The following is a 25544-nucleotide window of genomic DNA, read 5'->3' on the forward strand; positions in this document are numbered from 1 at the left end:
CTTCACCCCTTACCCCATCACTGCCTCGCGTCTCCTCCCCCCACCCTTCCCTCCCCTCGCCTTCCCCTCCCCCTCCCCTCTCCTCCCCTCCACCTCCTCACCCTTCGCTCTCCTCACCCTCCACTCTCCTCCCCTTCCCCTCTCCTCCCCTCCTCTGTCCTCCCGCTCACCTCTCCTCCCCCTTGCCTCCCCCTCCTGTCTCCTCCCTCCCTTCCTTCCTCCCCTCCCATCCCATCCCCTTCCCTCCACCTCCCCTCCCCCCTCCCCTCTGCTCCCCCCTCCCCTGCCGCATCACCCCTTCCCCTCTCCCCTCCCCTCACCCCTTCCCCTCCAGCTTCTCTCCCCCTCTTTCCCCCTCCCTCTTTCCCCTCCCTCTTTCCCCCTCCCCTCTGTTCCCTCCCTCTTCCCCTCCCTCTTCCCCCTCCCTCTTCCCCCTCCATCTTTCCCCCTCCCTCTTTCCCCCTCCCTCTTTCCTCTCCCCTCTTTCCTCTCCCCTTTTTCCCACTCCCTCTTCCCCCTCCATATTTCCCCCTCCATATTTCCCCCTCACTCTTTCCCCCTCCCTCTTCCCCCTCCCTCTTTCCCCGTTTCCCACTTCCGCCCTTCCTCTTTCCCTCTCCCTCTTTCCCTCTCCCCTCTTTCCCTCTCCCCTCTTTCCCCTCCCACTTCCACCCTTCCACTTTTCCTCTCCCCTCTTTCCCTCTCCTGTATTTCCCGCTCCCTCTTTCCCTCTCCCCCTCTTTACCCCCCTTCTTCCCCATCCCTCTTTCCCCTCTTTCCCCCTCCCTCTTTCCCCCTCCCTCTTTCCGCTTTTCCCTCTTTCCCCTTCCTCTTTCCCTCTCCCCTCTTTCCCTCTCCCCTCTTTCCCTCTCCCCTATTTCACTCTCCCCTCTTTCCCCTCCCTCTTCCCCCTCCCTCTTTCCGCTTTCCTCTTTCCCTTCCTCTTTCCCTCTCCCCTATTTCACTCTCCCCTCTTTCCCCTCCCTCTTTCCCCCTCCCTCTTTCCCCCTCCCTCTTTCCCCTTTTCTTTCTTTCCCCCTCCCCTCTTTCCCCCTCCCCTCTTTCCCCTCCCTCTTTCCCCTCCCCTCTTTCCCCCTCTTTCCCTCTCCCCTCTTTCCCTCTCCCCTCTTTCCCCTCCCTCTTTCCCCTTTTCCCTCTTTCCCCCCTCAGCTTCTGTGTCCAAAACATCAATGATTCTCTGTCTCTATTTGCAGAGGCTGTGGGAAGGAGCTGGAGAGTGCGTCTAATCCGATAGAATCTTCCAAAGTCCCAGCACATGGCCCGATGGGCCGAGCGGCCTCCTTCTGTGCTGTAAAGTGAGGCTATGAAAGGGCAAGGATTCCTGCTCCGTTTAACTCTGTGTTTTTCCTCCCCTCCCGCTACAGACTCGCAGGCGGACGGGAACGAGGAGGAGATTCCCTCCTTCAGAAGCTGCATCTTCTCCAAGCTCTTCCTCACCCACCTGCTCTGGCTCTCCGTCATGCAGCTCCGACACTACCTGTTCATCGGCACCTTGAACCCCATGCTCAGCCTGCTCGCCAGCGGTGACCCCGGACAGGTGAGGGGGTAGAGGTCACTGGCTGATTATAGAGAGAGGGAGAGGAGGGGATAGAGGGTGAGCGAGAGAGAGGGGAGGGATAGAGGAGGAGAGAGAGAGGGGAGAGAGGGTGGGGAGAAAGGGGAGAGGGGGAAGGAGAGAGAGAGGGTGAGAGAGAGCAGGAAAGAAGGGGTGTGGGAGAGTGGGGGAGGAAAAGAGGGAGGGGGAGAGAGAGAGGGGAGTGAGGGAGAGGTGAAGGAGAGAGAGGGGTGAGAGAGGGGAACAGCGAGGATGAGAGGGAGAGGAGGAGAGAAAGAGGGGGAGAGAGGAAGGGGAGAGAGAGGGGGAGAGTGAGGATGAGAGGGAGGGGGGAAAGAGTAAGGGGGGAGAGAACGAGGGAGAGAGCGAGGGGGTGAGAGTGGGGGAGAGAGCGAGGGGCAAGAGAGCGGGGGTGAGGGAGCGAGGGGAGAGAGCAAGGGGGAGAGAGCGAGGGGAGAGCGCGAGGGGGAGAGAGTGAGGGGGAGAGAGTGAGGGGGAGGGAGTGAGGGGGAGTGAGTGAGCGGGAGAGTGTGGGGAGAGAATGAGGGGGAGAGAGCAAGGGGGAGAGAATGGGCAAGAGAGTGGGGGAGAGAGTGGGCGAGAAAGCGAGGGGGAGAGAGTTGGCAAGAGAGCGAGGGGGAGAGAGCGAGGGGGTGAGAGAGAGGGGGAGAGAGCGAGGGGGAGAGAGCGAGGGGAGAGAGCGAGGGGAGAGAGCGAGGGGGAGAGAGCGAGGGGGAGAGAGTGGGCGAGAGTGGGGGAGAGAGTGGGGGAGAGCATGAGGGGGTGAGAGTGGGGGAGAGTGCGAGGGGGAGAGTGTGGGGGAGAGTGCAAGGGGGAGAGAGTGGGGGAGAGTGAGGGGCTGAGAGTGGGGGAGAGCGTGAGGGGGAGAGCGTGAGGGGGAGAGAGTGGGGAGAGCGTGAGGGGGAGAGAGTGGGGGAGAGCGTGAGGGGGAGAGAGTGGGGAGAGTGTGAGGGGGAGAGGGTGAGGAGGGAGAGCGAGGGGGAGAGAGTGGGGAGAGCGAGGGGGCGAGGGGGAGAGAGCGAGGGGAGAGAGCGAGGGGGAGAGAGAGTGGGGGAGGGCGAGGGGGAGAGAGCAAGGGGGAGAGAGCGAGGGGGAGAGGGCGAGGGGGAGAGAGCAAGGGAGAGCGAGGGGGAGAGGGTGAGGGGGAGAGAGCGAGGGGGAAGTGCAAGCGGGAGAGAGTGGTGGAGAGCGTGAGGGGGAGAGAGTGGGGGAGAGCGTGGGGGAGAGAGTGGGGGAGAGCGAGGGGAGAGGGCAAGGGGGAGAGAGCAAGGGGGAGAGAGTGGGGAGAGCGAGGGGAGAGGGGGAGAGAGAGAGGGGGAGAGGGCGAGGGGGAGAGGGCAAGGGGAGAGAGCAAGGGGGAGAGCAAGGGGGAGAGAGCAAGGGAGAGCGAGGGGAGAGGGCGAGGGGGAGAGAGCGAGGGGAGAGTGCGAGGGAGAGAGTGGGGAGAGCGAGGGGGAGAGAGTGGGGAGAGCGCGAGGGGGAGAGAGCGAGGGGGAGAGCGAGGGGGAGAGAGCAAGGGAGAGCGAGGGGGAGAGGGCGAGGGGGAGAGAGCAAGGGAGAGCGAGGGGGAGAGGGCGAGGTGGAGAGAGCGAGGGGAGAGTGCGAGGGGGAGAGAGTGGGGGAGAGCGAGGGGGAGAGTGCGAGGGGGCGAGAGTGGGGGAGAGCGCGAGCGGGGGAGAGTGGGGGAGAGAGTGGGGGAGAGCAAGGGGGAGAGAGTGGGGGAGAGCGAGGGGGAGAGGGCGAGGGGGAGAGAGTGGGGGAGAGCGAGGGGGAGAGGGCGAGGGGGAGAGAGTGGGGGAGAGCGAGGGGGAGAGGGCAAGGGGAAAGAGTGAGGGGGTGAGGGCGAGGGGGAGAGAGTGGGGGGAGAGCGAGGGGGAGAGGGCGAGGGGGAGAGAGCGAGGGGGAGAGAGTGTGGGAGAGCGCGAGGGGGAGAGAGTGGGGGAGAGCGCGAGGGGGAGAGAGTGGGGGAGAGAGTGAGGGGGAGAGTGCAAGGAGGACAGGGGATCTCCAGCCACTGCAGGTAAACTGTGGCTCAGGCCTGAGTTAAAATTGCAGGCTGGGTGGGCCCTCCGTGATGTCATTACATGGGCCCCATGTGATGTCATCGGATGGGCCCCACAGCCCGTGATGTCATTGCATAGGCCCCACCCTCTGTGATGTCATCGAGTGAGACCTCTGTGATGTCATTGTATAGGCCCAACCCCTGTGATTTCATTGGTTAAGTCCCACCCTCTGTGATGGCATTGGTTAGGCCCCCCTCTGATGTCATCATGTGAGCCCCATTCCCTATGATGTCATAGTGTTGGCCATCTCTGTTGTCATCACGTGAGTCCCAACTACTGTGATGTCATTGCTTGGCCACAGGTGCTTTTGTGTCTCAGCCTATCTGTGGGTCTGTCTGTGTCTCTGCCTGAGGGTTTGCCTATCTATGTCTCCATCTGTGGGTCTGCCTGTCTGTGGGTCTCTGGGTCTGCCTGTCTGTGTCTCTGTCTGTGGTTCTGCCTGTCTGTGGGCTTATCTGTGGGTCTGTCTGTGGGCCTATCTGTGTGTCTGTATATTTGTCGGTCTGTGGGTCTACCTGCCTGTGTCTCTGTCTGTGGGTCTTCCTGTCTGTGGGCCTATCTCTGGGTCTGTCTGTGGGCCTGTATGTTTGTCTGCCTGTGTGTCTGCCTGTCTTTGTCTCTGTCTGTGTGTCTACCTGTTGGTTATCTGCCTGTCAGTGGTTCTGTCTGTCAGTGTGTCTATCTTTTAGTGGGTCTGTCTTTCTGTGGGTCTGTCTCTCTGTGTCTCTGTCTGTGGGTCTGTTTGTCAGTGGGTCTTTCTGTCTGTTCTCTGTCTGTGGGTCTGTCTGTGTGTCTGCCTGTCAGTGGGTCTGCCTGTCCGTGTCTCTCTCTCTGGGTCTGTCAGTCAGTGTGTCTGTCTGTCTGTGTCTCTCTCTGTGGGTTTGCTTGTCTGTGGGTATGTCTGTCTGCATCTGTGTGTGTATGTGTGTGGGTATGTCTGTCTGTTGGTCTGCCTGTCTGTGGGTCTGTCTGTGGCTCTGTCTGTCTGTGGGTCTGCGTATCTCTATAGGTCTGCCTGACTGATGGTCTGCCTGTCTGTGTCTCTGTCTGTGGGTCTGCCTGTTTGTGTCTCTGTCTGTGGGTCCGTCTGTCTCTGGGTCTGTCTACCTGCCTGTGGGTCTGCCTGTCTGTGTCTCTGCCTGTGGGTCTGCCTGTTTGTGTCTCTTTCTGTGTGTCTGCCTGTCTGTGGGTCTGTCTGTCTGTGTCTCTGTCTGTGGGTCTGTCTGTGGGGCTGCCTGTCAGTGGGTCTGCCTGTCTGTGTCTGTGTCTCTGGGTCTGTCTGTCAGTGCGTCTGTCTGTCTGTGTCTCTGTCTGTGGGTCTGCCTGTCTGTGGGTGTGCCTGTCTGCATCTGTGTGTGTATGTGTATGGGTCTGTCTGTCTAAGTGCCTGTCTGTGTGCCTGCCTGTCTGTTGGTCTGCCTGTCTGTGGGTCTGTCTGTGGCTCTGCCTGTTTGTGTTTCTGTCTGTGTGTCTGCCTGTCTGTGGGTCTCTCTGCCTGTCTGTGGGTCAGTGGGACTGTCTGTCTGTCTGTTGGTCTGCCTGGCAGTGGGTCTGTCTGTCTGTGTCTGTGTTTCTGGGTCTTGTCTGTCAGTGTGTCTGTCTGTCTGTGCTTCTCCCTGTCTCTGGGTCTGCCTGTCTGTGGGTCGTCTGTCTGTGGGTTGCTGACTGTGTACCTGTCTGTCAGTCGGTCTGTCTATCTGTGGGTCTGTCTGTGGGTCTGCCGGTCTGTGAGACTGTCTGTCATAGTCTCTGTCTGTGGGTCTGTCTGTCTGTGCATCTGCTGTCTGTGGGTCTGACTGTCTGTGTGTATGCCTGTGTGAGGGTCCATCTGTCTGTGGGTCTGCCTGTTTGTGTCTCTGTCTGTGTGTCTGCCTATCTGTGGGTCTGTCTGTCTGTGTGTGGGTCTGCCTGTCTGTGGGTCTGTCTGCTTGTCTGTCTGTGGGTCTGCTTGTCTGTGTCTCTGTCTGTGAGTCTGCCTGTCTGTGTGTGGGTCTGCCTGTCTGTGTCTCAGTCTGTGGGTCTGCCTGTCTGTGAGTTTTGTCTGTCTGTGGGTCTGTCTGTCTGTCTGTGTGTCTGCCTGTCTGTGGGTCTGTCTGTGGATCTGTCTGTCTGTGTGTGGGTCTGCCTGTCTGTGTCACTGTCTGTGGGTCTACCTCTCTGTGTGTCTGTCTGTGGGTCTGCCTGTTTGTGTCTCCGTCTGTGCATCTACCTGTCTGTGGGTCAGTCTGTGAGCCTGTCTGTCTGTGTGTGTCTGCCTGTCTGTGGTTCTGCCTGTCTGTGGGTCCGTCTGTTTGTCTGTCTGTAGATCTGCCTGGCTGTGTCCCTGTCTGTGGGCCTGTAAGTTTGTCTGTCTGTGTGTCTGCCTGTCTGTGGGTCTGTCTGTGGGTCTGTATGTTTGTCTGTCTGTGGGTCTGCCTGTCTGTGTCTCTGTCTGTGTGTCTGCCTGTCTGTGGGCCTGTCTGTGGGTCTGTATATTTGTCTCTGTGTCTGACTGTTTGTGTCTCTGTCTGTGTGTCTACCCGTCGGTCAGTCTGCCTGTCAGTGGTTCTGTCTGTCAGTGTGTCTATCTTTTAGTGGGCCTGTCTTTCTGTGGGTCTATCTCTCTGTGTTTCTGTCTGTGGGTCTGTTTTTCAGTGGGTCTTTCTGTCTGTGTCACTGTCTGTGGGTCTGTCTGTGGGTATGCCTGTCAATGGGTCTGCCTGTCTGTGTCTCTGTCTCTGGGTCTATCAGTCAGTGCATCTGTCTGTCTGTGTCTCTGTCTGTGGGTCTGCCTGTCTGTGGTATGCCTGTCTGCATCTGTGTGTGGATCTGCCTGTCTAAGTGCCTGTCTGTGTGCCTGCCTGTCTGTGGGTCTGGCATTCTGTGTGCCTGCTTGTCTGTGGGTCTGTCTGTGGCTCTGCCTGTCTGTGGGTCTGCCTGTCTGTGCCTCTGTCTGTGTGTCTGCCTGTCTGTGGGTCTGTCTGCCTGTCTGCGGGTCTGCCTGTCTGTGTCTCTGTCTGTGGGTCTACCTGTCTGTATGAATGTCTTTGGGTCTGTCTGTCTGTGTGTGGGTCTGCCTGTCCATGTGTCTGTCTGTGGGTCTGCCTGTTTGTGTCTCCATCTGAGTATCTGCCTGTCTGTGTGCCTATCAGTGGGTCTGCCTGTCTAAGTGCCTGTCAGTGGATCTACCTTACGTAGTGCCAGACAGTGGGCCTGCCTTTCTAAGTGCCTGTCATTGGGCCTGCCTGTCTAAGTGCATGTCAGTGGGTCTGCCTGTATGTGGGTCTGCCTGTCTGTGTGTCTGTCAGTGGGTCTGCCTTACTAAGTGCCAGTCAGTGGGTCTGCCTGTCTAAATGCCTGTCAGTTGGTCTGCCTGTCTGTGGGTCTGCCTGTCTGTATGCCAGTCAGTGGCTCTGCCTGTGTAAGTGCCTGTCAGTGGGTCTGCCTGTCAGTATGTCTGCCTGTCTAAGTGCCTGTCAGTGGGTCTGCCTGTCTGTGAGTCTGTCAGTGGGTCTGCCTGTCTAAGTGCTTGTCAGTGAGTCTCCCTGTCTATGTGCCTGTCTGTGTGCCTGTCAGTGTGTCTGCCTGTCAGTGGGTCTGCCTCTCTGTGTGCCTGTCAGTGGGTCTGCCTGTCTAAATGCCTGTCAGTGGGTCTGCCTGTCAGCGGTTCTGCCTGTCAGTGGGTCTGCCTGTCTGTGTGCCTGTCAGTGGGTCTTCATATCTAAGTGCCTGTCAGTGGGTCTGCCTGTCTGTAGATCTACCTACCTGTGTGCCTGTCAGTGGGTCTACCTACCTGTGTGCCTGTCAGTGGGTCTGCCTGTCTGTGTGATTGTCAGTGGGTATGACTGTCTGTGTGTCTGACAGTGGGTCTGCCTGTGTGTATGCCTGTAGTGGGTCTGCCTGTATGTGTGATTGTCAGTGGGTATGCCTTTCTGTGTGCCTGTCAGTGGGTCTGCCTATCTGTGTGCCATTTGCGGGTCTGCCTGTCTGTGTGCCTGTCATTGGGTCTGCCTGTCTGTGTGATTGTCAGTGGGTCTGCCTGTCTGTGTGCCTGTCAGTGGGTCTGCCTGTCTGTGTGCCTGTCAGTTGGTCTGCCTATCTGTGTGCCTTTAGTGGGTCTGCCTGTCTGTGTGATTGTCAGTGGGTCTGCCTGTCTGTGTGCCTGTAGTGGATCTGCCTGTCTGTGAGATTGTCAGTGGGTCTGCCTGTTTGTGTGCTTGTAGTGGGTCTGCCTGTCTGTGTGCCTGTCAGTGGGTCTCCCTGTCTGTGTGATTGTCAGTGGGTCTGCCTGTCTGTATGCCTGTTGTGGGTCTGCCTGTCTGGGTGCCTGTCAGTGGGTCTGCCTGCCTGTGTGCCTGTAGTGGGGCTGCCTGTCTGTGTACATGTAGTGGGTCTGCCTATCTGTGTGCCTGTAGTGGGTCTGCCTGTCTGTGTGCCTGTAGTGGGTCTGACTGTCTGGGTGCCTGTCAGTGGGTCTGCCTGTCTGTGTGCCTGTCAGTGGGTCTGCCTGTCTGTGTGCCTGTAGTGAGTCTGCCTGTCTGTGTGCCTGTAGTCGGTCTGCCTGTCTGTGTACCTGTAGTGGGTCAGCCTATCTGTGTGCCTGTAGTGGGTCTGCCTGTCTGTGTGATTGTAGTGGGTCTGACTGTCTGGGTGCCTGTCAGTGGGTCTGCCTGTCTGTGTGCCTGTCAGTGGGTCTGCCTGCCTGTGTGCCTGTAGTGGCTCTGCCTGTCTGTGTGCCTGTCAGTGGGTCTGCCTGTCTGTGTGCCTTTCAGTGGGTCTGCCTGTCTGTGTGCCTGTCTTTGGGGCTGCCTGTCTGTGTGCCTGTCTGTGGGTCTGCCTGTCTGTGTGATTGTCAGTGGGTCTGCCTGTCTGTATGCCTGTAGTGGGTCTGCCTGTCTGGGTGCCTGTCAGTGGGTCTGCCTGTCTGTGTGCCTCTAGTGGGGCTGCCTGTCAGGGTGCCTGTCAGTTGGTCTGCCTGTCTGTGTGTCTGTAGTGGGTCTGCCTGTCTGGGTGCCTGTCAGTGGGTCTGCCTGTCTGTGTGCCTGTAGTGGGGCTGCCTGTCTGTGTGCCTGTAGTGAATCTTCCTGTCTGTGTGCCTGTCAGTAGGTCTGCCTGTCTGTGTGATTGTCGGTGGGTCTGCCTGTCTGTGTGCTTGTAGTGGGTCTGCCTGTCTGTGTGCCTGTCAGTGGGTCTGCCTGTCTGTGTGCCTGTCAGTGGGTCTGCCTGTCTGTGTGCCTGTCAGTGGGTCTGCCTGTCTGTGTGCCTGTAGTGGATCTGACTGTCTGTGTGCCTGTAGTGGGCCTGCATGTCTGTGTGCCTGTCAGTGGGTCTGCCTGTCTGTGTGCCTGTCAGTGGGTCTGACTTTCTGTGTGCCTGTCAGTGGGTCTGCCTGTCTGTGTTCCTGTAGTGAATCTGCCTGTCTGTGTGCCCGTAGTGGGTCTGCCTGTCTGGGTGCCTGTCAGTGGGTCTGCCTGTCTGTGTGCCTGTAGTGGGTCTGCCTGTCTGTGTGCCTGTAGTGGATCTTCCTGTCTGTGTGTCTGTCAGTGGGTCTGACTTTCGGTGTGATTGTCAGTGGGTCTGCCTGTCTGTGTGCTTGTAGTGGGTCTGCCTGTCTGTGTGTGTGTCAGTGGGTCTGCCTGTCTGTGTGCCTTTCAGTGGGTCTGCCTGTCTGTGTGCCTGTAGTGTGTCTGCCTGTCTGTGTGCCTGTCATTCGGTCTGCCTGTCTGTGTGCTTGTAGTGGGTCTGCCTGTCTGTGTGCCTGTCAGTGGGTCTGCCTGTCTGTGTGCCTGTAGTGAGTCTGCCTGTCTTTGTGCCTGTAGTCGGTCTGCCTGTCTGTGTACCTGTAGTGGGTCTGCCTATCTGTGTGCCTGTAGTGGGTCTGCCTGTCTGTGTGATTGTAGTGGGTCTGCCTGTCTGTGTGCTTGTAGTGGGTCTGCCTGTCTGTGTGCCTTTCAGTGGGTCTGCCTGTGTGTGTGCCTGTCTTTGGGGCTGCCTGTCTGTGTGCCTGTCTGTGGGTCTGCCTGTCTGTGTGATTGTCAGTGGGTCTGCCTGTCTGTATGCCTGCAGTGGGTCTGCCTGTCTGGGTGCCTGTCAGTGGGTTTGCCTGTCTGTGTGCCTGTCAGTGGGTCTGACTTTCTGTGTGCCTGTCAGTGGGTCTGCCTGTCTGTGTTCCTGTAGTGAATCTGCCTGTCTGTGTGCCTGTAGTGGGTCTGCCTGTCTGGGTGCCTGTCAGTGGGTCTGCCTGTCTGTGTGCCTGTAGTGGGTCTGCCTGTCTGTGTGCCTGTAGTGGATCTTCCTGTCTGTGTGCGTGTCAGTGGGTCTGCCTGTCGGTGTGATTGTCAGTGGGTCTGCCTGTCTGTGTGCTTGTAGTGGGTCTGCCTGTCTGTGTGTGTGTCAGTGGGTCTGCCTGTCTGTGTGCCTTTCAGTGGGTCTGCCTGTCTGTGTGCCTGTAGTGTGTCTGCCTGTCTGTGTGCCTGTCATTCGGTCTGCCTGTCTGTGTGCCTTTCAGTGGGTCTGCCTGTCTGTGTGCCTGTAGTGGGTCTGCCTGCCTGGGTGCCTGTCAGTGGGTCTGCCTGTCTGTGTGCCTGTAGTGGGGCTGCCTGTCTGGGTGCCTGTCAGTGGGTCTGCCTGTCTGTGTGCCTGTAGTGGGTCTGCCTGTCTGTGTGCCTGTAGTGGATCTTCCTGTCTGTGTGCCTGTCAGTATGTTTGCCTGTCTGTGTGATTGTCAGTGGGTCTGCCTCTCTGTGTGCTTGTAGTGGGTCTGCCTGTCTGTGTGCCTGTCAGTGGGTCTGCCTGTCTGTGTGCCTGTAGTGAGTCTGCCTGTCTGTGTGCCTGTAGTCGGTCTGCCTGTCTGTGTACCTGTAGTGGGTCTGCCTATCTGTGTGCCTGTAGTGGGTCTGCCTGTCTGTGTGATTGTAGTGGGTCTGCCTGTCTGCGTGCTTGTAGTGGGTCTGCCTGTCTGTGTGCCTTTCAGTGGGTCTGCCTGTGTGTGTGCCTGTCTTTGGGGCTGCCTGTCTGTGTGCCTGTCTGTGGGTCTGCCTGTCTGTGTGATTGTCAGTGGGTCTGCCTGTCTGTATGCCTGTAGTGGGTCTGCCTGTCTGGGTGCCTGTCAGTGGGTCTGCCTGTCTGTGTGCCTGTCGTGGGGCTGCCTGTCTGTGTGCCTGTCAGTTGGTCTGCCTGTCTGTGTGCCTGTAGTGGGTCTGCCTGTCTGGGTGCCTGTCAGTGGGTCTGCCTGTCTGTGTGCCTGTAGTGGGTCTGCCTGTCTGTGTGCCTGTAATGGACCTTCCTGTCTGTGTGCCTGTTAGTAGGTCTGCCTGTCTGTGTGATTGTCAGTGGGTCTGCCTGTCTGTGTGCTTGTAGTGGGTCTGCCTGTCTGTGTGCCTGTCAGTGGGTCTGCCTGTCTGTGTGCCTGTCAGTGGGTCTGCCTGTCTGTGTGCCTGTAGTGGATCTGACTGTCTGTGTGCCTGTAGTGGATCTGCATGTCTGTGTGCCTGTCAGTGGGTCTGCCTCTCTGTGTGCCTGTCAGTGGGTCTGCCTGTCTGTGTGCCTGTAGTGAGTCTGCCTGTCTGTGTGCCTGTAGTCGGTCTGCCTGTCTGTGTACCTGTAGTGGGTCTGCCTATCTGTGTGCCTGTAGTGAATCTGCCTGTCTGTGTGCCTGTAGTGGGTCTGCCTGTCTGGGTGCCTGTCAGTGGGTCTGCCTGTCTGTGTGCCTGTAGTGGGTCTTCCTGTCTGTGTGCCTGTAGTGGATCTTCCTGTCTGTGTGCCTGTCAGTGGGTCTGCCTGTCTGTGTGATTGTCAGTGGGTCTGCCTGTCTGTGTGCTTGTAGTGGGTCTGCCTGTCTGTGTGTGTGTCAGTGGGTCTGCCTGTCTGTGTTCCTTTCAGTGGGTCTGCCTGTCTGTGTGCCTGTAGTGGGTCTGCCTGTCTGTGTGCCTGTCAGTGGGTCTGCCTGTCTGTGTGCTTGTAGTGGGTCTGCCTTTCTGCGTGCCTGTCGGTGGGTCTGCCTGTCTGTGTGCCTGTAATGGGTCTGCCTGTCTGTGTGCCTGTAGTGGGTTTGCCTGGCTGTTTGCCTGCAGTGGGTCTGCCTGTCTGTGTGCCTGTAGTGGGTCTGCCTGTCTGTGTGCCTGCAGTGGATCTTCCTGTCTGTGTGCCTGTCAGTAGGTCTGCCTGTCTGTGTGATTGTCAGTGGGTCTGCCTGTCTGTGTGCGTGTAGTGGGTCTGCCTGTCTGTGTGCCTGTCAGTGGGTCTGCCTGTCTGTGTGCCTGTAGTGAGTCTGCCTGTCTGTGTGCCTGTAGTCGGTCAGCCTGTCTGTGTACCTGTAGTGGGTCTGCCTATCTGTGTGCCTGTAGTGGATCTGCCTGTCTGTGTGATTGTAGTGGGTCTGACTGTCTGGGTGCATGTCGGTGTGTCTGCCTGTCTGTCTGCCTGTCAGTGGGTCTGCCTGCCTGTGTGCCTGTAGTGGGTCTGCCTGTCTGTGTGCCTGTCAGTGGGTCTGCCTGTCTGTGTGATTGTCAGTGGGTCTGCCTGTCTGTGTGCTTGTAGTGGGTCTGCCTGTCTGTGTGTGTGTCAGTGGGTCTGCCTGTCTGTGTGCCTTTCAGTGGGTCTGCCTGTCTGTGTGCCTGTAGTGGGTCTGTCTGTCTGTGTGCCTCTCAGTGGGTCTGCCTGTCTGTGTGCTTGTAGTGGGTCTGCCTTTCTGGGTGCCTGTCGGTGGGTCTGCCTGTCTGTGTGCCTGTCTGTGTGCCTGTAGTGGATCTTCCTGTCTGTGTGCCTGTTAGTAGGTCTGCCTGTCTGTGTGATTGTCAGTGGGTCTGCCTGTCTGTGTGCTTGTAGTGGGTCTGCCTGTCTGTGTGCCTGTCAGTGGGTCTGCCTGTCTGTGTGCCTGCCAGTGGGTCTGCCTGTCTGTGTGCCTGTAGTGGATCTGATTGTCTGTGTGCCTGTAGTGGGTCTGCATGTCTGTGTGCCTGTCAGTGGGTCTGCCTGTCTGTGTGCCTGTCAGTGGGTCTGACTTTCTGTGTGCCTGTCAATGGGTCTGCCTGTCTGTGTGCCTGTAGTGAATCTGCCTGCCTGTGTGCCTGTAGTGGGTCTGCCTGTCTGGGTGCCTGTCAGTGGGTCTGCCTGTCTGTGTGCCTGTAGTGGGTCTGCCTGTCTGTGTGCCTGTAGTGGATCTTCCTGTCTGTGTGCCTGTCAGTGGGTCTGCCTGTCTGTGTGATTGTCAGTGGGTCTGCCTGTCTGTGTGCTTGTAGTGGGTCTGCCTGTCTGTGTGTGTGTCAGTGGGTCTGCCTGTCTGTGTGCCTTTCAGTGGGTCTGCCTGTCTGTGTGCCTGTAGTGGGTATGCCTGTCTGTGTGCCTTTCAGTGGGTCTGCCTGTCTGTGTGCCTGTCTTTGGATCTGCCTGCCTGTGTGCCTGTCTGTGGGCCTGCCTGTCTGTGTGATTGTCAGTGGGTCTGCCTGTCTGTATGCCTGTAGTGGGTCTGCCTGTCTGGGTGCCTGTCAGTGGGTCTGCCTGTCTGTGTGCCTGTAGTGGGGCTGCCTGTCTGGGTGCCTGTCAGTGGGTCTGCCTGTCTGTGTGCTTGTAGTGGGTCTGCCTTTCTGGGTGCCTGTCGGCGGGTCTGCCTGTCTGTGTGCCTGTAATGGGTCTGCCTGTCTGTGTGCCTGTAGTGAGTTTGCCTGTCTGTTTGCCTGCAGTGGTTCTGCCTGTCTGTGAGCCTGTAGTAGGTCTGCCTGTCTGGGTGCCTGTCAGTGGGTCTGCCTGTCTGTGTGCCTGTAGTGGGTCTGCCTGTCTGTGTGCCTGTAGTCGGTCTGCCTGTCTGTGTGCCTTTAGTGGGTCTGCCTGTCTGTGTGCCTGTAGTGGGTCTGCCTGTCTGTGTGCCTGTAGTGGATCTGACTGCCTGGGTGCCTGTCAGTGGGTCTGCCTGTCTGTGTGATTGTCAGTGGGTCTGCCTGTCTGTGTGCTTGTAGTGGGTCTGCCTGTCTGTGTGTGTGTCAGTGGGTCTGCCTGTCTGTGTGCCTTTCAGTAGGTCTGCCTGTCTGTGTGCCTGTCAGTGGGTCTGCCTGTCTGTGTGCCTTTCAGTGGGTCTGCCTGTCTGTGTGCCTGTCTTTGGATCTGCCTGCCTGTGTGCCTGTCTGTGGGCCTGCCTGTCTGTGTGATTGTCAGTGGGTCTGCCTGTCTGTATGCCTGTAGTGGGTCTGCCTGTCTGGGTGCCTGTCAGTGGGTCTGCCTGTCTGTGTGCCTGTAGTGGGGCTGCCTGTCTGGGTGCCTGTCAGTGGGTCTGCCTGTCTGTGTGCTTGTAGTGGGTCTGCCTTTCTGGGTGCCTGTCGGCGGGTCTGCCTGTCTGTGTGCCTGTAATGGGTCTGCCTGTCTGTGTGCCTGTAGTGAGTTTGCCTGTCTGTTTGCCTGCAGTGGTTCTGCCTGTCTGTGAGCCTGTAGTAGGTCTGCCTGTCTGGGTGCCTGTCAGTGGGTCTGCCTGTCTGTGTGCCTGTAGTGGGTCTGCCTGTCTGTGTGCCTGTAGTCGGTCTGCCTGTCTGTGTGCCTTTAGTGGGTCTGCCTGTCTGTGTGCCTGTAGTGGGTCTGCCTGTCTGTGTGCCTGTAGTGGGTCTGACTGCCTGGGTGCCTGTCAGTGGGTCTGCCTGTCTGTGTGCCTGTCATTGGGTCTGCCTTTCTGTGTGCCTGTCAGTGGGTCTGCCTGTCTGTGTGCCTGTAGTGGATCTGCCTGTCTGTGTGCCTGTAGTGGGTCTGCCTGTCTGGGTGCCTGTCAGTGGGTCTGCCTGTCTGTGTGCCTGTAGTGGGTCTGCCTGTCTGTGTGCCTGTAGTGGATCTTCCTGCCTGGGTGCCTGTCAGTGGGTCTGCCTGTCTGTGTGATTGTCAGTGGGTCTGCCTGTCTGTATGCCTGTAGTGGGTCTGCCTGTCTGGGTGCCTGTCAGTGGGTCTGCCTGTCTGTGTGCCTGTAGTGGGGCTGCCTGGCTGGGTGCCTGTCAGTGGGTCTGCCTGTCTGTGTGCTTGTAGTGGGTCTGCCTTTCTGGGTGCCTGTCGGTGGGTCTGCCTGTCTGTGTGCCTGTAATGGGTCTGCCTGTCTGTGTGCCTGTAGTGAGTTTGCCTGTCTGTTTGCCTGCATTGGGTCTGCCTGTCTGTGAGCCTGTAGTGGGTCTGCCTGTCTGGGTGCCTGTCAGTGGGTCTGCCTGTCTGTGTGCCTGTAGTGGGTCTGCCTGTCTGTGTGCCTGTAGTCGGTCTGCCTGTCTGTGTGGCTGTAGTGGGTCTGCCTGTCTGTGTGGCTGTAGTGGGTCTGACTGCCTGGGTGCCTGTCAGTGGGTCTGCCTGTCTGTGTGCCTGTCAGTGGGTCTGCCTCTCTGTGTGCCTGTAGTTGATCTGCCTGTCTGTGTGCCTGTAGTGGGACAGCATGTCTGTGTGCCTGTCAGTGGGTCTGCCTGTCTGTGTGCCTGTCATTGGGTCTGCCTTTCTGTGTGCCTGTCAGTGGGTCTGCCTGTCTGTGTGCCTGTAGTGGATCTGCCTGTCTGTGTGCCTGTAGTGGGTCTGCCTGCCTGGTTGGCTGTCAGTGGGTCTGCCTGTCTGTGTGCCTGTAGTGGGTCTGCCTGTCTGTGTGATTGTAGTGGATCTTCCTGTCTGGGTGCCTGTCAGTGGTCTGCCTGTCTGTGTGATTGTCAGTGGGTCTGACTGTCTGTGTGCCTGTCAGTGGGTCTGCCTGTCTGTGTGCCTGTCTGTGGGTCTGCCTGTCTGTGTGATTGTCAGTTGGTCTGCCTGTTTGTGTGACTGTAGTGGATCTGCCTGTCTGTGTGCCTGTAGTGGGTCTGCCTGTCTGGGTGCCTGTCAGTGGGTCTGCCTGTCTGTGTGCCTGTCAGTGGATCTGCCTGCCTGTGTGCTTGTAGTGGATCTGCCTTTGTGTGTGATTGTCAGTGGGTCTGCCTGTCTGTGTGCCTGTCAGTGGGCCTGCCTGTCTGTGTGCCTGTCAGTGGGTCTGCCTGTCTGTGTGATTGTCAGTGGGTCTGACTGTCTGTGTGCCTGTCAGTGGGTCTGTCTCTCTGTGTGATTGTCAGTGGGTCTGCCTGTCTGTGTGCCTTTCAGTGGCTCTGCCTGTCTGTGTGCCTGTCTTTGGGTCTGCCTGTCTGTGTGCCTGTCTGTGGGTCTGCCTGTCTGTGTGATTGTCATTTGGGCTGCCTGTCTGTGTGCTTGTAGTGGATCTGTCTGACTGTGTGCCTGTAGTGGGTCTGCCTGTCTGGGTGCCTGTCAGTGGGTCTGCCTGTCTGTGTGCCTGTCAGTGGGTCTGCCTGTCTGTGTGGCTGTCAGTGGGTCTGCCTGTCTGTGTGATTGTCTGTGGATCTGCCTATCTCGGGGAGAACATCATTGAGCTCAGCCACTCTAAATTCCATGCCCTATGACCCTCTTGTGTGCTCAGTTCTGATGAATGTTTCTTGTCATTGCGTGTGGAGCCTTGACATGGTGACACATATCCCAACCCACGCTGAGACTCATATCTCAATCCACACCTCAAGAAAAGATTCACAGAATAAACAGACAAAATGTAGCTAAATATTGTTTGATTCTAATTGTCTCTCTATGTCACTCTCTCTCTCTGTCTCCCTCTCTACATTCTGTCTCTCTCTCTCTGCCTCTCTCTATCTTTCTGTCTTTCTCTCTCTCTCTCTTTCTGTCATTCTCTCTCTCTCTCCCATTCTTTCTCTCTCGCTGTGTTGCTCTTTATCTCTCTCTGTCGATCTCTCCCTCTGTCTCTTTCTCTGTCTCTGTCTTTCTCTTTGTCTCTCTCTCACTCATTGTCTCTCTCTCTCTTTATCTCTATGTCTCTCTCTCTGTCTCATTTCTCTCCATCAGTCAGCAGGTTTACAAATGCCTTCACCTTCACACAGTTGTGTGGCATTCTCTGCGCTCCCTGGAATGGGCTAATCATGGATCGACACAAATGTAGAGCCCGAACATTGTATGCAGACTCAGGTAATCCAAGTGTGAACACTCACCACCCACCAGTCTCAGGTAATCCAGGTGTGAACACTCAGCTCCCTCCTAGTCTCAGGTAATCCAGGTGTGAACACAGGGATCCTCCCAGTCTCAGGTAATCCAGGTGTGAACACTCAGCTCCCTCCCAGGCTCAGGTAATCCAGGTGTGAACACTCAGCTCCCTCCCAGTTCAGGTAATCCAGATGTTAACAGACAGCTCCCTCCCAGTCTCAGGTAATCCAGGTGTGAACACTCAGCTCCCTCCAAGACTCAGCTAATCCAGATCTGAACAATCAGCACCCTCCCAGTCTCGGGTAATCCACGTGTGTACACTCAGCTCCATCGCAGTCTCGTGTAATTCTGGTGTGAACACTCAGCACCCTCCCAGTCTCAGTTAATGCAGGTGTGAACACGATGCCCTGCCAGTCTCAGGTAATCCAGGTGTGAACACTCAGCTCCCTCCCAGTCTGAGCTAATCCAGGTGTTAAATCACAGCTCCCTCCCAGTCTCAGGTAATCCAGGTGTGAGCACTCAGCTCTCTCCCAGTCTTGGATAAACCAGGGGCAAACACGTAGCTCCCTCCCAGTCTCAGTTAATGCAGGTGTGAACACGATGCCCTCCCAGTCTCAGGTAATCCAGGTGTGAACACTCAGCTCCCTCCCAGGCTCAGGCAATCCAGGTGTGAACACTCAGCTCACTCTCATTCTCAGTAAATCCAGGTGTGAACACTCAGCTCACTCCCAGTCTCAGGTAATCCAGGTGTGAACACTCAGCTCCCTCCCAGTCAACAGTAATCCTGGTGTGAACACACAGCTCCCTCCCAGTGTCAGGTAATCCAGGTGTGAAAACTCAGCTCCCTCCCAGTCTCAGGTAATCCAGGTGTGAGCACTCAGCTCCCTCCCAGTCTCGGGCAATCCAGGTGTGAACACTCAGCTCCCTCCCAGTCTCAGGTAAACCAGGAGTGAACACTCAGCTCACTCCCAGTCTCAGGTAATCCAGGTGTGAACAATCAGCTCTCTCCCCGTCTTGGGTAATCCAGGTGTGAACACGTAGCTCCACCCTCCAATACCGGGTAATCCAGGTGTGAACACTCAGCTCCCTCCCAGTCTCAGGTAATCCAGGTGTGAACTCTCAGATCTCTCCCCGTCTTGGGTAATCCAGGTGTGAATACTTAGCTCCACCCTCCAATACTGGGTAATCCAGGTGTGAACACTCAGCTCCCTCCCAGTCTCAGGTAATCCAGGTGTGAACACTCAGATCTCTCCCAGTCTCAAGTAATCCAGGTGTGAACACTCAGCTCCACCCCAGTCTCAGGTAATCCAGGTGTGAACACTCAGCTCCCTCCCAGTCTCAGGTAATCCAGGTGTGAACACTGATTTCCCTCCCAGACTCAGCTAATCCAGATCTGAACACACAGCACCCCCCCCAGTCTCTGTTAATCCAGGTGCGAACACTCAGGTCCATCCCAGTCTCAGATAATTCAGGTGTGAACACTCCGCTCCCTCCCAGTCTCAGGAAATGCAGGTGTGAACACGAGGCCCTCCAAGTCTCAAGTAATCCAGGTGTGAACAATCAGCTCCCTCCCAGTTCACGTAATCCAGATGTGAACACTCAGCTCCCTCCCAGTCTCAGGTAATCCAGGTGTGAACACTCAGCTCCCTCCCAGTCTCAGGTAATGCAGGTGTGAAAACTCAGCTCCCTCCCAGTCTCAGGTAATCCAGGTGTTAAGACTCAGCTCACTCCCAGTCTCAGGTAATCCAGGTGTGAACATGCAGCTCACTCCCAGACTCAGGTAATCCAGGTGTGAACACTCAGCTCACTCACAGTCTCAGGTAATCCAGGTGTATCACTCAGCTCTCCTCCCATTCTCAGGTAATCCAAGTGTGAACACTCAGCTCACTCCCAGTGTCAGCTAATCCAGGTGTGAACTCTCAGCTCCCTCCCAGTCTGAGTTAATCGAGGTGTGAACTCTCAGCTCCCTCCGAGTCCCAGATAATCCAGGTGTGTAAACTCAGCTCCCTCCCAGCCTGAGGTAATCCAGGTGTTAAGACTCAGCTCCCTCCCAGTCTCAGTTAATCCAGGTGTGAACACTCAGCCCCCCCCAGTCTCGGGTAATCCAGGTGTGAACACTCAGCTCTCTCCCAGTCTCAGGTAATCCAGGTGTGAACACTCAGATCTCTCCCAGTCTCAGGTAATCCAGGTGTGAACACTCAGCTCCCTCCCAGTCTTGGGTAAGCCAGATGTGAACTCTCAGCTTCCTCCAACTCTCAGATAATCCAGGTGTGAACACTGAGTTCCCTCCCAGTCTCATGTAATCCTGGTGTGAACACTCAGCTCCCTCCCAGTATTTGATATTCCAGGTTTAACACTCTGCTCCCTCCCAGTCTCAGGTAATCCAGGTGTGAACACTTCGCTCACTCCCAGTCTCGGTTAATCCAGGTTTGAACACTCAGATCCCTCCTAGTCTTGGGTAATCCAGGTGTGAACACTCAGCTCCCTCCTAGTCTCATGTAATCCATGTGTGAACACTCAGCTCCATTGCAGGCTCAGGTAATCCAGGAGTGAACACTCTGCTCTCTTCCAGTCTCAGGTAATTAAGTTGTGAACAATCAGATCCCTTGCAGTCTCAGGAAATCCAGGTGTTAACACGCAGCTCCCTGTAAGTCTCAGGTAATCCAGATGTGTAAATCAGTTCCCACCCAGACTGAGTTAATCCATGTGTCTGAACTCAGCTCCCACCCAATTTCAGGTAATCCAGGTGTGGACACTCAGTTCCGTCCCAGTCTCTGGTAATCCAGGTGTGTACACTCAGCTCCCTCCCAGTCTCAGGTAATCCAGGTGTGAACACTCAGCACCCTCCCAGACTCAGCTAATCCAGATCTGAACACTCAGCTCCCTCCCAGTCTCAGGTAATCCAGGTGTGAACACACAGCTCCCTCCCAGACTCAGCTAATCCAGATCTGAACAATCAGCACCCTCCCAGTCTCGGGTAATCCACGTGTGAACACTCAGCTCCATCGCAGTCTCGTGTAATTCTGGTGTGAACACTCAGCACCCTCCCAGTCTCAGTTAATGCAGGTGTGAACACGATGCCCTGCCAGTCTCAGGTAATCCAGGTGTGAACACTCAGCCCCATCCCAGTCTGAGCTAATCCAGGTGTTAAGTCACAGCTCCCTCCCAGTCTCAGGTAATCCAGGTGTGAGCACTCAGCTCTCTCCCAGTCTTGGAAAAACCAGGGGCAAACACGTAGCTCCCTCCCAGTCTCAGTTAATGCAGGTGTAAACACGATGCCCTCCCAGTCTCAGGTAATCCAGGTGTGAAAACTCAGCTCCCTCCCAGGCTCAGGCAATCCAGGTGTGAACATTCAGCTCACTCCCATTCTCAGTAAATCCAGGTGTGAACACTCAGCTCCCTCCCAGTCAATGGTAATCCTGGTGTGAACACTCAGCTCCCACACAGTCTCAGGTAAACCAGGTGTGAACACTCAGCTCCCTCCCCGTCTTGGGTAATCCAGGTGTGAACATTTAGCTCCACCCTCCAATACCGGATAATCCAGGTGTGAACACTTAGCTCCATCCCAGTCTCAGGTAATCCAGGTGTGAACACTCAGATCTCTCCCCGTCTTGGGTAATCCAGGTGTGAACACTTAGCTCCACCCTCCAACACCGGGTAATCCAGGTGTGAACACTCAGCTCCCTCCCAGTCTCAGGTAATCCAGGTGTGAACACTCAGATCCCTCCCAGTCTCAGGTAATCCTGGTGTGAACACTCACCTTCCTCCCAGTCTCAGGTAATCCAGGTGTGAACACTGAGCTCCCTCCCAGACTCAGCTAATCCAGATCTGAACACACAGCACCCTCCCAGTCTCTGTTAATCCAGGTGCGAACACTCAGCTCCATCCCAGTCTCAGATAATCCAGGTGTGAACACTCCGCTCCCTCCCATTCTCAGGAAATGCAGGTGTGAACACGAGGCCCTCCAAGTCTCAGGTAATCCAGGTGTGAACAATCAGCTCCCTCCCAGTTCAGGTAATCCAGCTGTGAACACTCAGCTCCCTCCCAGTCTCAGGTAATCCAGTTGTGAAAAATCAGCTCCCTCCCAGTCTCAGGTAATCCAGGCATGAACACTCAGCTCCCTCCTCCAATATCGTGTAATCCAGGTGTGAACACTCAGCTCCCTCCCAGTTTCATGTAATCCAGATCTGAACAATCAGCTCACTCCCACTCTCAAGTATTCCAGCTGTGAACACTCAGCTCCCTCTCAGTCTCAGGTAATCCAGGTGTGAACACTCAGCTCCCTACCACTCTCAGGTAATCCAGGTGTGAACACTCAGCTCCCTCCCAGTTCAGGTAATCCAGATGTGAGCACTCAGCTCACTCCCAGTCTCAGGTAGTCCAGGTGTGATCACTCAGCTCTCTCCCAGTCTAAGGTAATCTGGGTGTGAACACTCAGCTCCCTCCCAGTCTCCAGTAATCTAGATGTGAACACTCAGCTCCCTCCCAGTCTCAGGTGATCCAGGTGTGAATACGCAGCTCCCTCCCCGTTCAGGTAATCCAGATGTGAACACTCAGCTCCCTCCAAGTCTCAGGTAATCCAGGTGTGAACACTCAGCTCCCTCCCAGACAGAGGTAATCGAGGTGTGAACAATCAGCTCCCTCCCAGACAGAGGTAAGCCAGATGTGAACAATCAGCTCTCTCTCAGTCTCAGGTAATCCAGGTGTAACACTCAGCTCTCCTCCCATTCTCGGGTAATCCAAGTGTGAACACACAGCTCAATCCCAGTCACAGGTAATCTAGGTGTGAACACTCAGCTCCCTCCCTGTCTCAGGTAATCCCGGTGTCAACACTCAGCTCCCTCCCAGCCTGAGTTATTCGAGGTGGGAACTCTCAGCTCCCTCCGAGTCTCAGATAATCCAGGTGTGTAAACTCAGCACCCTCCCAGCCTGAGGTAATCCAGGTGTTAAGACTCAGCTCCCTCCCAGTCTCAGGTAATCCAGGTGTGAACACTCAGCTCCCTCCCAGTCTCAGGTAATGCAGATGTGAATATTCAGCTCCCTCCCAGTCTCAGGTAATCCAGGTGTGAACACTCAGCTCCCTCCCAGTCTCAGGTAATGCAGATGTGAATATTCAGCTCCCTCCCAGTCTCAGGTAATCCAGGTGTGAACACTCAGATCCCTCCCAGTCTCGGGTAATCCTGGTGTGAACACTCACCTTCCTCCCAGTCTCAGGTAATCCAGGTGTGAACACTCAGCTCCCTCCCAGACTCAGCTAATCCAGGTGCGAACACTCAGCTCCATCCCAGACTCAGATAATCCAGGTGTGAACACTCCGCTCCCTCCCATTCTCAGGAAATGCAGGTGTAAACACGAGGCCCTCCAAGTCTCAGGTAATCCAGGTGTGAACAATCAGCTCCCTCCCAGTTCAGGTAATCCAGCTGTGAACACTCAGCTCCCTCCCAGTCTCAGGCAATCCAGTTGTGAAGAATCAGCTCCCTCCCAGTCTCAGGTAATCCAGGTGTGAACACTCAGCTCCCCCCTCCAATATCGTGTAATCCAGGTGTGAACACTCAGCTCCCTCCCAGTTTCAGGTAATCCAGATCTGAACACTCAGCTCACTCCCACTCTCAAGTAATCCAGCTGTGAACACTCAGCTCCCTCTCAGTCTCAGGTAATCCAGGTGTGAACACTCAGCTCCCTCCCACTCTCAGGTAATCCAGGTGTGAACACTCAGCTCCCTCCCAGTTCAGGTAATCCAGATGTGAACACTCAGCTCACTCCCAGTCTCAGGTAGTCCAGGTTTGATCACTCAGCTCTCTCCCAGTCTACGGTAATCCGGCTGTGAACACTCAGCTCCCTCCCAGTCTCCAGTAATCTAGGTGTGAACACTCAGCTCCCTCCCAGTCTCAGGTGATCCAGGTGTGAACACTCAGCTCCCTCCCAGTCTCATCTAATCCAGATCTGAACACTCAGCAGCCTCCCAGTCTCGGGTAATCCAGTTGCGAAAACTCAGCTCCATCCCAGTCTCAGGTAATCCAGGTGTGTACACTCAGCTCCCTCCCAGTCTCAGGTAATCCAGGTGTGAGCATTCAGCTCCCTCCCAGACAGAGGTAATCTAGGTGTGAACACTCAGCTCCCTCCCAGTCTCAGCTGATCCAGGTGTGAACACTCAACTCCCTCCCAGTCTCGGGTAATCCAGGTGTTAAGACTCAGCTCACTCCCAGTCTCAGGTAATCCTGGTGGGAACATGCAGCTCTCTCCCAGACTCAGATAATCCAGGTGTAACACTCAGCTCTCCTCCCATTCTCAGGTAATCCAAGTGTGAACACTCAGCTCACTCCCTGTCACAGTTAATCAAGGTGTGAACACTCAGCTCACTCCCTGACTCAGGTAATCCATGTGTCAACACTCAGCTCCCTCCCAGTCTGAGTTATTCGAGGTGGGAACTCTCAGCTCCCTCCCAGTCTCAGGTAATCCAGGTGTGAACACTCAGCTCTCTCCCAGTCTCAGGTAATCCAGGTGTGAACACTCAGCTCTCTCCCAGTCTCAGGTAATCCAGGTGTGAACACTCAGCTCTCTCCCAGTCTCAGGTAATCCAGGTGTGAACACTCAGCTCTCTCCCAGTCTCAGGTAATCCAGGTGTGAACACTCAGCTCTCTCCCAGTCTCAGGTAATCCAGGTGTGAAAACTCAGCTCTCTCCCAGTCTCAGGTAATCCAGGTGTGAACAATCTGCACCCTCCCAGCCTCAGGTAATCTAGGTGTGAACACTCAGCTCCCTCACAGTCTCAGGTAATCCATGTGTGATCACTCAGCTCTCTGCCAGTCTAAGGTAATCCAGGTGTGAACACTCAGCTCCCTCCCAGTCTCAGGTGATCCAGATGTGAAGACTCAGCTCCCTCCCAGTCTCATGTAATCTAGGTGTGAACACTCAGCTCCATCCCAGTCTCAGCTAATCCAGATCTGAACACTCAGCAGCCTCCCAGACTCCGGTAATCGAGTTGCGAAAACTTAGCTCCATCCCAGTCTCAGGTAATCCAGGCCTGAACACTAAGCTCCCTCCAATACTCAGGTAATGCAGGTGTGAACACGAGGCCCTCCCAGTCTCAGGTAATCCAGGTGTGAACACTCAGCTCCCTCCCAGACAGAGGTAAGCCAGGTGTGAACAATCAGCTCCCTCCCAGTCTCGGGTAATCCAGGTGTCAACACTCAGCTCTCTCTAAGTCCCAGGTAATCCAGGTGTGAACACTCAGCTCCCTCCCAGTCTCAGGTAATGCAGTTGTGAAAACTCAGCTCCCTCCCAGTCTCAGGTAATCCGGGTGTTAAGTCTCAGCTCACTCCCAGTCTCAGGTAATCCAGGTGTGAACATGCAGCTCTCTCCCAGACTCAGGTAATCCAGGAGTGAACACTCAGCTCCCTCACAGTCTCAGGTAATCCAGGTGTAACACTCAGCTCTCCTCCCATTCTCAGGTAATCTAGGTGTGAACACTCAGCTCACTCCCTGACTCAGGTAATCCAGGTGTGAACAACCAGCTCCCTCCCACTCTGAGTTAATCGAGGTGTGAACTCCCAGCTCCCTCCGAATCTCAGGTAATCCAGGTGTGTAAACTCAGCACCCTCCCAGCCTGAGCTAATCCAGGTGTGAACACTCAGCTCCCTCCCAGTCTCAGGTAATCCAGGTGTGAATATTCAGCACCCTCCAAGCCTCAGATAATCCAGGTGTGAACACTCAGCTCTCTCCCAGTCTCAGGTAATCCAGGTGTGAACACTCAGCTCCCTCTCAGTCTCAGGTAATCCAGTTGTGAACATTCAGCTCCCTCCCAGTGTCAATCCAGGTGTGAACAGTCAGCTCCATCCCAGTCTTTAGTAATCCAGTTGTGACGACTCAGCTCCCTCCCAGTCCCAGGTAATCCAGGTGAGAACAATCTGCACCCTTCCAGTCTCAGGTAATCCAGGAGTGAACACTCAGCTCCCTCCCAGCCACAGATAATCCAGGTGTGAACACTCAGCTCCCGCCCAGTCTCAGGTAATCCAGGTGTGAGCACTCAGCACCTCCAATGTCTCAGGTAATCCAGGTGTGAACACACAGCACCCTCCCAGTCTCAGGTAATCCAGGTGTGAACACTCATCACCCTTCCAGTCTCAGGTAATCCAGGTGTGAACACTTAGCGCCTCCACAGTCTCAGGTAATCCAGGTGTGAAAACTCAGCTCCATCCCAGTGTCAGGTAATCCAGGTGTGAACACTCAGCTCTGTCCCAGTCTCAGGTAATCCAGGTGTTAAGCCTCGCATCCCTCCCAGTCTCAGGTAATCCAGGTGTGGACACTCAGCTCCCTCCTAATCTCAGGTAATCCAGGTGTGAACGCTCAGCTCCCTCCCAGTCTCAGGTAATCCAGGTGTGAACATGCAGCTCTCTCCCAGACTCAGGTAATCCAGGAGTGAACACTCAGCTCCCTCACAGTCTCAGGTAATCCAGATGTAACACTCAGCTCTCCTCCCATTCTCAGGTAATCTAGGTGTGAACACTCAGCTCACTCCCTGACTCAGGTAATCCAGGTGTGAACAACCAGCTCCCTCCCACTCTGAGTTAATCGAGGTGTGAACTCAAAGCTCCCTCCGAATCTCAGGTAATCCAGGTGTGTAAACTCAGCTACCTCCCAGCCTGAGCTAATCCAGGTGTGAACACTCAGCACCCTCCCAGTCTCAGGTAATCCAGGTGTGAACACTCAGCTCTCTCCCAGTCTCAGGTAATCCAGGTGTGAACACTCAGCTCCCTCTCAGTCTCAGGTAATCCAGTTGTGAACATTCAGCTCCCTCCCAGTGTCAATCCAGGTGTGAACAGTCAGCTCCATCCCAGTCTTTAGTAATCCAGTTGTGACGACTCAGCTCCCTCCCAGTCCCAGGTAATCCAGGTGTGAACACTCAGCTCCCTCCCAGTCTTGGGTAATCCAGGT

At 55.9% G+C, this 25544-nt stretch overlaps 2 protein-coding genes across 2 annotated transcripts in view; one reads left to right on the plus strand and one right to left on the minus strand.

The window, feature by feature from the left end:
* The window catches only part of LOC147092098 (AMP deaminase 3-like), a 997179-nt gene that overhangs the window by 215619 nt on the left and 756016 nt on the right, over positions 1–25544 (minus strand). The window lies entirely within an intron of this gene.
* Positions 1–25544, plus strand: part of LOC147092101 (equilibrative nucleobase transporter 1-like) — a 128894-nt gene that overhangs the window by 50229 nt on the left and 53121 nt on the right. The window contains exons 8-9 of the mRNA XM_085976380.1: positions 1386–1566; positions 16484–16596. Of these exons, the coding sequence (XP_085832506.1) occupies positions 1386–1566; positions 16484–16596 (294 nt within the window). The remainder of the gene's footprint in view (positions 1–1385; positions 1567–16483; positions 16597–25544) is intronic.

This window comes from Somniosus microcephalus, unplaced genomic scaffold, assembly GCF_052327205.1.
Source record: "Somniosus microcephalus isolate GS21.2 unplaced genomic scaffold, FLI_Smic_1.0 unresolved_chr2, whole genome shotgun sequence".
In the NCBI taxonomy this organism is placed as follows: Eukaryota; Metazoa; Chordata; class Chondrichthyes; order Squaliformes; family Somniosidae; genus Somniosus; species Somniosus microcephalus.